Source organism: Cydia pomonella, chromosome 16 (genome assembly GCF_033807575.1).
Source record: "Cydia pomonella isolate Wapato2018A chromosome 16, ilCydPomo1, whole genome shotgun sequence".
Lineage (NCBI taxonomy): Eukaryota > Metazoa > Arthropoda > Insecta > Lepidoptera > Tortricidae > Cydia > Cydia pomonella.
Genome location: NC_084718.1, coordinates 9129871 through 9141911, shown reverse-complemented (window position 1 = coordinate 9141911; position 12041 = coordinate 9129871). Strand labels below are relative to the sequence as shown.

General features: G+C 39.1%; 1 protein-coding gene across 1 annotated transcript in view; it reads right to left on the bottom strand.

Moving 5' to 3' along the window:
* LOC133526103 (protein split ends) overlaps positions 1 to 12041 on the bottom strand; it is a 219622-nt gene that overhangs the window by 49128 nt on the left and 158453 nt on the right. Inside the window, 4 exon segments of the mRNA XM_061862566.1 lie at positions 242 to 380; positions 1047 to 1169; positions 1989 to 2104; positions 7761 to 7961. Coding sequence (XP_061718550.1) covers positions 242 to 380; positions 1047 to 1169; positions 1989 to 2104; positions 7761 to 7961 — 579 coding nt within the window.

Sequence of the window (12041 nt, the reverse complement as noted above, 5' to 3'; positions counted from 1 at the left end):
AGAGTGGGGAATGATTGAAATGTTAAACCTTTTCCAGGCCGCACCATTCTACAAGGTTTTCTCAAAAAAATCAAATATATTTAAATAAATCCCGCTTTGATGATTCATTTGAAGACAAGTCACATTTTACGAAAGTGCAATCTAATTTGAACTTTAAATCGGATGGCTAAGGTTGAAATTTTATTGCCGCGTATGTGGTCGATAAATCGTACTATGCCTGGAAAAGGGTTAAACACTTTACCTTAGAATGTTTTCTATCCTCTGGACTCGAGTCCCGACGGTGTTTCCGCGCTCGATGCGGCGAGACGACTACCGACTGTAGTCTGTCTTCGTAAGGTGCATCTTCCGTCTGAGGACTGGAACCGAGTTCATCATATACCCTGCAACCACACAAGAGATGTGTCAATCGTTGCAATATGAAGATCAATTAGCCTTTGTTGTAGAAGAAAACTGGCAGTCTTCCGGTGAATGCAGATTCGCGTCAACAACACAGACTAAGCAACATAAGCAGAGGGCAGTCACTACGTGTAACGAAATGTATACTGTTCGCAATGAAATATCTATTGATATTATGTTCTTCATACTACGCTGGGAAGTATCACGTCCTTAAGCGCGACTAGAGAGGTCTTTAATGAAAAATTTCATACAAAATGGCAGGCTTAGGCCGGGAAGTTGCTCTTTATATTTGTGACACAGGCTTAGGAGATACAGCCCATAAAGGTTTTTGTTGTTGTTTTTTTTTCTTTTTTTATTATTAAATAGGGGTATTAAAGGGGAACGAAAATTATATTACTTTTGCGTTAAAGACACACCGTTTAAGAAATAATGCCCAATAAAGATTTCTGCATGACTAAATAACTTTTTTACATGTACTACATTTCTATACATACCTCGGTGTGAAAAGGTTACCGCCCTCATAACTATGAAAAGGTTACCCCTTAAATACTTCCCGGCCTCTGTAGTAATGTACTATTAAATGGCGTCGTCTAGATAAGAATAGGACAATAAGGTATGAGATGATATAGTAGTCAGTATGAATAGCTAACCTGTATCGTCGATCCGTCGCGTAGTCGGACGAATCATAGTGCTCCAGCGTAGAATAGCGCGGCGTCCGCGACGAGCCGCGACCATAACTCGATGCCCGCGACCGCGAGCCGCAGCTCTCGTATCTATGGTAAACGTGGGTTATTAACATGCATACTGGAAATAAAATAGTCACGAGCCTTTAACGTAGTCTTTCTATACAGATTATGGAATGCATTGACGGCTAGTCATAGTTACGTATCAGCACAGTTTAAATTTAGCATAAAGGTAATACACAGCAGTTCACTTAGTGGTTACCTTACCTTAGCGCCACAAACTAGGAACTCCATGCATGGTCACTTGACATTAGTCAGAGGAATTAAGAATTTGTGGCATATAGTCTTCTCCAAACGCGAAGAGTAGAGGTCAGCCCGACCACTATAGTGATAATCCATGGGTCCACGTAGTCATCCACTGTAGCTATTGTTTCTTAGAGTAGTGTTAAGGTGCAAACACAAATAGCAGGTCGGATGCGAGAACTCTCTGATATATTAGAAATCAGCATATTTGAGTTAAAAGCACGTTTCCGCTGCGCCCACCACTGCAGGCTCTATAAAATCTGGATATTATGCTGAGTAAAATTTGGACAGAGTTGGAACTTTAAAAAATTGAGAAAGAATAGGCATGTAACGATATAATATAATGTATTATATATTTCGTCAATGAATCAGGTAATTTTTATGGGCGTAAGCACCATGCGTGGTGGCGCCAAAAATCCCGTACGAGTCGATGGCATTAAATTAATCTACCTAATTCCACTATTTCTCACCTACTAATTGATTATTGATTTTTTTTCCAAATTTTATTCCGCATACCTACATTAGATGCAAAGTTTAAACGAATAAGTAAGTTTTTCGTGTTGATATAAGTTCAAACTTCAACGGTACGAGGTACTAGAAACCAACCGTAGCGGATCGTGACGTGTCGACGTGTATCGCGTGGCTACATCGCCACTCAGTCTCTCGGTGCCAGACAGCGCCGCTGAACCGCCATGTTTCTCTAACTGCTCGTAAAACGCATCCTGATAAAGAAAATATAATATTAGCCTTAACAAGTATGACTGAATAACAGAATCAGATTTAAACATGCCTCAGGAATGTATGGTCACATTGGTCATACATCGGCCACATAAGAAACGTGTATCATGTGTGGAGTCAAAAAAAAAATCGTGCCACATAATTTACCAATTAAAATAGATATCGCCATATGTATTGCAGTCCAACGTCAACTTTTAAGGCCGAGCCACACCGTTTGCGTGCGCAGCACGTGTACGTCGACGTAAGCGTAGACGAGCACAGCACCCCTGTCACACCGGGTTGCGCGCACACCACGCAACGCAAGTGCTGCAAAGTGCTGCACACGCCACGCAGGCGTACGCTGCAGCTCTGTCGTGCGTGCATGCTGCGTGCACATCCGAATCTTATAGAAAATCATGTCTTAAAAATGATTTTTCTTAGGAAGATATCTTTCAATTGGCGCCTTGCCTTTTTTAACGCTAAGGTACAATTATTTTTATTACGCCAGGATTTAGTACCTTTAATGTTTAATCTGTTAAGTTCTAATAGCTCAGAAAATCATGTCTTAAAAATGATTTTTCTTAGGAAGATTTCTTTGAATTGGCGCCTAGCCTTTTTTAAGACATGATTTACTGAGTTATTTGAACTTAACAGATTAAACATTAAAGGTACTAAATCCTGGTGTAATAAAAATAATTGTACCTTAGCGTTTTTTCTTAAAAATTAAATCGATAACTTGAAAAATTATAACGCCTGCAAAATTGTAATAGCAAGCAAAATATAAAATGAGTAAAACTGGGAAAGCACAAATAAAATGACTCGTATTATAATTGAATATGAAGGTACAAAAAAGGTACAAAAATTTGGCTTTTATAGAATTTATCAATAACCACGGGAACATAGCGTAATAAAGTACACCCGCCATTCTGACTGTCAGGATGGCGGGTGACCTGTTTTTTGATGATAACTTTACGTACCGTGAGGTACAAATTTTTTTAAACGAAGTACTAAATAGTACAAATTAGGTACAAAAATATGGTATGGTTTTCATTTAATTTTATTTAGGTAAACCCGCGATTCTGACTCTCACACGAATCTCGTCCCGTTCACGGTACAAAAGCAAGCCAGTTGGTTAGCACACACGCTCACGCACACACGTCACGTCGCCGCGCGCTGAATATGCCAAAGTTTATGGGAATAAAATGTCTTCGTCACGAACAAATAACACAGCTTGTATGTCATGTGGATGGATGAAAAAACGACAAAGCTATTAAATAAAAAATATCGTTTTTGCTCTTCCGATAGATAGGAAAGTAAGTAGACATTCTCAATATGAGTACACCTAATTGTTATTATTTTTAATTACAATACTTGCAAGCTACGTAGGTGGAATTGAATTTCTTTAAATCTACCTATTTGAAATAGGTATTAGCCTAAGTTTTACGGTCTTTTGGCACATGTTTATTTTTACGACCGGAATTTTGACTCTTAGAGACTCTATACATGTCTAAGGATAATTTGATAAAAGTCATTTAGTTCTGACATTTAGAGATATTTACACCTCTAAATAATTTTAGAATTTATTTTTATATTTTTTTGTTTCTATTAGTATTATTATTTGAGTTATTTTTTTGTAATTCGACATTTAGAGACTTTATACATCTCTAAGTAATAATAATAATCCACTTACTTTTTCTTTAAACAATAATGCTTTAAGTAGTTTGCATTAATATTTTCAATGAATTGTATTTTATACTTAATTGTTGATGTGCTTGTTTTTGCTTGTATGTAAATTCCATGTTGACGTGTAAAAGTGCCCTTGTGGCCTATTTGCTGAATAAATGTTGAAGTTGAAGTAGTCTTAAGCTTGTATTTCGCTTTCTGTGTATTTTTTATTTCCTAACTTACTTATCTTGCTCATAGTTATTATACTATCCTTTTATACACCTAATGGCAAGTTTAAATGCTAGTTTGACAATTAATACTAATTATATTTGTTACCTACTAAAGAAGGTGGGTATCTAGGTATCTTTTATAGAATCTTATACCTTTAAACGAGCAATTCTTGTATATATATATATTTCTCGGAAACGGCTCTAACGATTTCGCTGAAATTTGGTATATGGAGGTAAAAACCCCCAAAAGGGGTATACAATCGATCTAGATTAGTCTTATGTTTGGGAAAACGCATGTTTTTGAGTTTTCATGCGTTTTTCTTTCGACGCAGAATATGGTCGCTAATTTCGTGTTGCCGGCCACTGTCCGTCTAGTCCAGCGGGTTAAGACGTGGACGGCTAGAAACGATTGTTACGGGTTCGAATTTCGCCCGGTGACTAACTTTAGTTCTTTTTTTTATATATGTTCAAGTTTATATATAATTTTTTAATTTTTATTGTTTTAGACAAGTTTAATTTAGTAAAAAAATTTAGTTAAGATTATCACACACCACCATATTACAATAAATAGTTATGACCTAGCAAAGCTCGGTCGCCCAGGTATCTATAGTTTAATTAGGTACATACTTATTTGTAAAATCATTTTTAAGCGTCGGCAATCCTAACGTTGTGCCGGTGCGCGCGGTGCGGTGAGTCGCGTTGAAGGTCACTCGATTGTATTTTTGTGTAGGTATTAAAACGGTAGGTATTTGCGATTTCTTTGAGAGATAAGTATCTGTTCGTAAGAACTATTATATAATCTGTGCTATCACCATGCAAAGCGGCTTGCTTCGATCTTAAAGTGCAGCTTTTTTTTTTCATAATGTGCATGACTAATATGTCACTGAAAAGGCAATTTAACGTCCTTTGAATTGATACCAATATTAATTAGTGCAATTACACTAAAGGGCAGGCCACACCGCTTACATGTTCGCAGACGTGCGTGTTCCGTTGCGTTGTTAACTAAGAATAGGCTAGATGCCATTTTTTTTATTAATGGTAACAATCGTTCAGGTTCGTTTTTAGAATCAAGTGTCTATATGGGACTCATTGCATTAAAGCAATACAAAAGTCAGAAATGATAGTCAAAGTTCGACAATCGTACTTCACTCGCGAAACGCTCCCAACAAAACGATAAGCAAACGTGACGTCACGGTCACCGAGAGCCCATCTTGTAGTATGAAAAACATAGGTCCTATATTTTTTTATCATTTCCATATATTATTTTGTGCTTTGTCTCATGATTGGTATGTTGGATTGGCTATGATTTTTATGGCCGGTTGCCGCCTGACGCCAAAGTTATGATAATGAAAGAATGCCTGATATGTGGCGTATGAGCACACTTGTTCCTTTCTATAAGAACAAAGGGGATGTCCGGGACTGTGGAAACTTCCGTGGGATAAAACGGACGTCACACACACTCAAAATGTGGGAAAGAATCCTAAGCGAACGCCTATTAAACGTTATCACATTAACTGATAATCAATTTAGCTTTACACCGGGAAAGAGTACCACAAATGCAATTCATGCTATTAGATTAGTAATGGAAAAATCCCGTGAAAATAAGGAGAACGTGATGATGGCCTTTATAGATCTTGAAAAAGCCTTCGACCGTGTACCGAGAACAATCATATGGCAAGCCTTAAGAGCTCACGGCGTTCATGAATGCTATGTTCGACTTATAAAAGACATGTATACTGATGTACAAACACGGGTTAGAAGCCCAGCGGGCTTTTCGGAGAGCTTTCATATAAAAGTAGGTGTACACCAAGGTAGTCACAACTAAGCCCATTACTCTTTAATGTAGTGATGAATTATCTGACTGCAAAAATACAAAAACCAACACCGTGGAACCTCTTGTATGCCGATGACGCAGTCCTAATATCGAAAGACCCACACGAACTTCAAGAACACCTCGAGCAATGGAGAGAGTCGCTAGAAACCAATGGATTGCGCATCAGTAGAACAAAAACCGAATATATGATCTGCAATTTTAACCCAAATAGTTCCATCAACGCTACCATTAAGCTCGATGGCATACGCCTCCCGCAAGTAAAAACTTTCAAATACCTGGGCTCGGTTATCTCTGAAAATGGGACAATTGAAGCGGACATCATACACAGGACGACATCTGGATGGAGCAAGTGGCGTACGCTAACTGGAGTCTTATGTGATACCAAAATGCCTATTAAGACCAAAGGAAAAATTTATAAAACTGCTGTGAGGCCAGCCTTACTCTATGGAGCAGAAGCTACATACAACGGAGATGCGTATGCTGCGGTGGTCGGGCGGGGTTACTCTTGGAGACAAAGTGCGCAACGAGCATATAAGGGGGAGTTTCAAAGTGGCTCCAATAACCCATAAAATTTCCGAGGCTAGACTAAGATGGTACGGCCACGTAATGAGAAGACCAGACGATCACGTGGTTAAAAAGTGCCTTTCCATCGCTACAAAAAAGAGGGGAAGTGGAAGGCCCCAAACAACTTGGATGACGAATGTCCGAAAGGATATGAAGGTGTTGGGACTCCACGAACAAGACACCCAGGAAAGGAGCAAGTGGCGTCGCATGATTGGGAAAGCCGACCCCGCGTAACGGGAAAAAGGCGAGGCAGAAGAAGAAGATTTTCATATATTATTTTAATAACCACATTATTGCGATAAATTGCTCATTTGCTATCTATTTTACAAGATTTTGTTATAAAATTCAACATGTGTCACCGACGAGACAAACCGGCTGCGTGCTGCGTACACGCGTGCACGCAGCGGAGCGGCAGCGCGCTGCAGTGATAACGTTGTGTTTAACGGCGTTTCCTATAAAGGGCAAAACGAGCAGGTTCGGACACTGCATAGGTGCTGTGCGTGTACACGCGCAGCTCTCTTGTATTTATTTACAACTCGGGTGGTGCGCGTGCTGGTTTTTAATATGGATTCAATGATAAAAGAAAAAGTAATTGAACTCGTTCGTCGATACGAATGTATTTAATGCACTTCCTTCCAAGTTTTGACTCCTTGCTTCTATATTTTCGGGCAAGTTTTGACTCGATGTCAGTTCATTTGATATCATTCGCATGCATCATGTCACCGTGTATAATCTTGACAAAATTGTTCAAGTAGCATGCAGCTTTTGTAAGGTGAGTATAATAACATGAAAGTAGTGTCGCAAGAGTATTTTGTGTTAAAGTAAGAGTAGTGCTCCCTCTTCGTCCGGTAAACTGCTGTCGAACATTGGTAGTCGTTTAGAAAGTAGGAAATAATACGAAAATGTATACCGGCGAATGTGCACACGCATGCACGCACGACAAAGCTGCACCGTGCGCCTTCGTGGCGTGTGCATGACCTGCGCGTAACCCAGTGTGACAGGGGTACTGTGCACGTCTCAGTTTACGTTGACGCACGCAATCGCTGTGGCTCGGCCTTTACATAATCACTTAACCTAAGTTAAGACGAAGCTTGTTATTGGCCTTGTTAAACAGTTTTTCAAGACAAGCCAACGCTGGCTGCCAGGCGGGAATAGAACACTTGTCTATTCCCGCCAGTGGTGACTTGTCTGAGCATTACTGGCTTCGTCTAAACCTAGCTTTAAGTCCGATTTGTGAACTAGGCGTGATGTTTTCGATGGCAAATGTATGAGAATTGTAAGGGGGAAATTCAAGGTGTAAGTCAATAACTGCGGTCTAATAACTATGCATACGACACAGTTCTAGATATCCTGGTCTATAAGTCTGACCTGGCACTCTCGGGAAGCGTAGTCGACGCAAAGTCGCGGGTGGTCAGGCTCGGCGGCGGAGGCCTGCGCGGCAACGCGGCGCAGCTCGCGCACGGCGGCGCCGGCGGCCGCGGCCTGCTCGAAGTGCACCAGCGCCGCGCCCGCCGCGCGGTCCACGCACACCGACGTCGCCGCACCGCACCGCGACACCGCGCCTAGCACCTGAGGACGAGTAACGCCCAGTCACAAAAGAGCGTTCTAATATTATAACGCAGCGCGAGTGCGTGTGCGTAACGGCGGTCGCTCGCGGCGAACCTTTGCTTTGGGTTCGGTTAACGTTTTGGCTTTGGTTGACCTTAAGGATCAAGAGAAGCTTTTACCGTAACTTTTGATATAGACTGAAAGGTTGTGTAGAAACTGAGATGATTACACAAATTGTGACTTATATAACACGTTAAAATAGTGAGAGGCGCTTGTAAAGTGTAAAATTCACACCGTGCGTTGCCTAAACGGTCAAGTTCGAAGTTAACATAGATATTTCAATCAGTATATTTTAAAGTCAAAATATGTTTACACTTTTGCACCTTAAGCTTGACGCACACACATCGCGTGACCAAACAGGCGCGCAGCGCGTATATTCAGCTAGTTTTATATGAACATCATCACACGGACCTCTGGTAACGAGCGGTTTTTTTTTTTGGCGTACGTTTGCAAGTAGGGCGCGGGCGCGCATTTCATTTACGTTGTATTTTATTACTAATAAAATGTACCTTAACACAGACTACGTCGTACCCGCCGCCGAGCATTCAACTGCGCCGCGAGCTCGCTGCCGACCCGACCCGCGCTCTGTGAAGGGCATAGACACGGCGCGCGCCCGCTTGGTTACGCGCCCGCCCGCACCTGCCTTGTGTGTACGTCAAGCTTTACTCCTTTGTACTTCTTTTTAAGTCGAAAAGTGTAAACATATCTTTGACGTCGACTGTATGTAACTAACCAACTATCTAATCCAGCTAAACCAGATCCGGCATAAGTTTTAACCTTGAAATCACTTCGTCGAGGGACGAACGGTCCGACCTTGAAACATAATTCAATACACCCCGTTGCTGTATAATGTAACAAAGCTCAGATGCAGGGAACGACTCAAACGGACCATGAATTAATAGATTACCGGCTTCTAGACTGGAATGTATTAAAAAGAACATCAAGCGATTGTTACGTCGTAATAGGAGTAAAGGAAAATAGAAAAAGTTAAGAGGATAGTGGATGACCGGTTTTCCATACAAACATAGTCCTCATTTTCCTCACTGGTATATAATAATATATTGTGGTGATTATAGGTTGTGGAAAAATATTTTACCAAATTGATTAATATATACCTATATTAAAGATAGCTATACCCCACCTGCATTTGACTTTTTTTTTATTTTGGTAATTATAAGAGTTAGGAACGCGAAACTGTTGTAGTCTAAGTTTGTATGGGAACTTGGAAAACGGTTTCGCGCGATCGCCCACTTTCCTCTTAAGACAAAAGGTGAGGGACCGCGCGAAATCGTTTTTAGGGTTCCGTAGCCAAATGGCAAAAAACGGAACCCTTATAGATTCGTCATGTCCGATTCTGTCACAGCCACTTTTTTCCGAAACTATAAGAGCTGTACTGTTCAAACTTAGTAAGTGGATGTATTCTATGAACCGCATTAAGATTTTCACACAAAAATAGAAAAAAAACAATAAATTTTGGGGGTTCCCCATACTTAGAACTGAAACTCAAAAAATCTTTTTTCATCAAACCCATACGTGTGGGGTATCTATGGATAGGTCTTCAAAAATGATATTGAGGTTTCTAATATCATTTTTTTCTAAAATGAATAGTTTGCGCGGGAGACACTTCCAAAGTGGTAAAATGTGTGTCCCCCCCCCCCGTAACTTCTAAAATAACAGAATGAAAAATCTAAAAAAAATATATGATATACATTGCCATGTAAACTTCCACCGAAAATTGGTTTGAACGAGATCTAGTAAGTAGTTTTTTTTTAATACGTCATGAAATTAAAAAAATTTTTTTTTTTTTCAACATACCCATACATGTGGGGTATCTATGGATAGGTCTTCAAAAATGATATTAAGGTTTCTAATATCATTTTTTTCTAAACTGAATAGTTTGCGCGAGAGAACCTCCCAAAGTAAAAAAAAGTGTGTCCCCCCCCCCCCCCCTGTAACTTCTAAAATAACAGAATGAAAAATCTAAAAAAAATATATGATATACATTGCCATGTAAACTTCCACCGAAAATTGGTTTGAACGAGATCTAGTAAGTAGTTTTTTTTTAATACGTCATGAAATTAAAAAAAAAATTTTTTTTTCAACATACCCATACATTTTTTTTTTTTTTTTTTAATTTATTTAGAAACCAAACAGTCGTATAAACATATCAACAATGCAATACAAACGATGTACCACAACAAAAGGAAAATACAACAAAAAGACCTGGAGGTTCATAAATTATAAATTATGTTAACTGATATAAATATAGTTATATAGCTACTTAATGCAAATTTTTGAATCTGATAGAAAAAATAACTGATATCTGTACTTATATATTAAAACAACTTACTTTTAACTATATCTTTTAGACTAGCCAACGAATTTTGAAAACAATCTACTTCGAATAGATTTTGATTATAGTAACTAGGAACTCGTCTGAAAAAGGTATGCCTGGAATAGTTTTTGACCGAAAAACTAATATGAAACAGCGATCGAGGGCGTAAGGGGTGATGCGGACAACTGAAAGTAACTAATCTTAGTAGATTAGGACAATTAATAATATTTTTTAGAATTTTAAACAAAAACATAACGTCTAAGTATATCCTACGGTTAAAAAGAGAAGGTACACCAAAATGTTTCATACATGTGGGGTATCTATGGATAGGTCTTCAAAAATGATATTAAGGTTTCTAATATCATTTTTTTCTAAACTGAATAGTTTGCGCGAGAGAACCTCCCAAAGTAAAAAAAAGTGTGTCCCCCCCCTGTAACTTCTAAAATAACAGAATGAAAAATCTAAAAAAAATATATGATATACATTACGATGCAAACTTCTAACGAAAATTGGTTTGAACGAGATCTAGTGAGTAGTTTTTTTTAATACGTCATAAAATTAAAAAAAAAATTTTTTTCTTCAAACCCATACGTGTGGGGTATCTATGGATAGGTCTTCAAAAATGATATTTAGGTTCCTAATATAATTTTTTTCTAAAGTGAATAGTTTGCGCGAGAGACACTACCAAAGTGGTAAAATGTGTGTCCAAAGTGGTAAAATGTTGAACGAGATCTAGTAGTTTAAGTAGTTTTTTTTAATACGTCATAAAGGAACCCTTCATGGGCGAGTCCGACTCGCACTTGGCCGCTTTTTCATACAAACGTAGTCCTCATGTTCCTCTCTAGATAATTACGTTATTGAAAAAAAAAGACTAAATTTGTATTATATCAATCCGCTACGCCCCTACGTTTAATTTTTTTAATTATTAATATTAGAGTTAAAGCCAGGCCACACCGGTTGCGTGTGCGTAGCCGTGCACGTGCGCATCCCGTTGCGTTGCAAACTAAGAATTTTCATAAGATATGACACACCGCTTGCGTGAGATAAGCGTGACGTGCGCGTGCGCGTGATGTACACGCATTGGAGCTCCGACGAGACGAATCGGCTGCGTGTTGCATGCATGCGTGCACGCAGCGGAGCGGCACCGTCGCTCCGTTGCGTCCAGTGATGCGTTGAGTTTAACAGCGTTCCCTACGAGAGGGCGAATTCAGCAGGTTCGGACACGCACAGCTCGGTGCTACATAGGTGCTGTGCATGTACACGCGCAGATCTCTTGTATTTATTTACAACTCGGGCGGTGCGCGTACTGGTTTTTAATACGGATTCAGTGATAAAAGAAAAAGTAATTGAACTCGTTCGTCGATATGAATGTATTTACAACATAAAGCACAAAAAATACGTTCCTACTAATTATGAAAATATATGTACTGTGGGAACAAATTGATTTTAGGTACTATTGGAATACAAGGTTTTCTTTATTTATTTATTGAGAAACAAACAGTCTTAAAATAAACATATGAGCAACTTAGCTAATAGCTATGCATTGATTTCGTTATAGACCTTATCGTTTTGTTTATGTATTGTGAACTATTGTGCGATGAATAAAGTGATGTACTCTCAATTACCTCGATTCAAATATGAGACAATTTCTCTAATTACAATAGCAGCATTAAATAGGTGACCTTGCATTAGTACGAAGCAAAGGA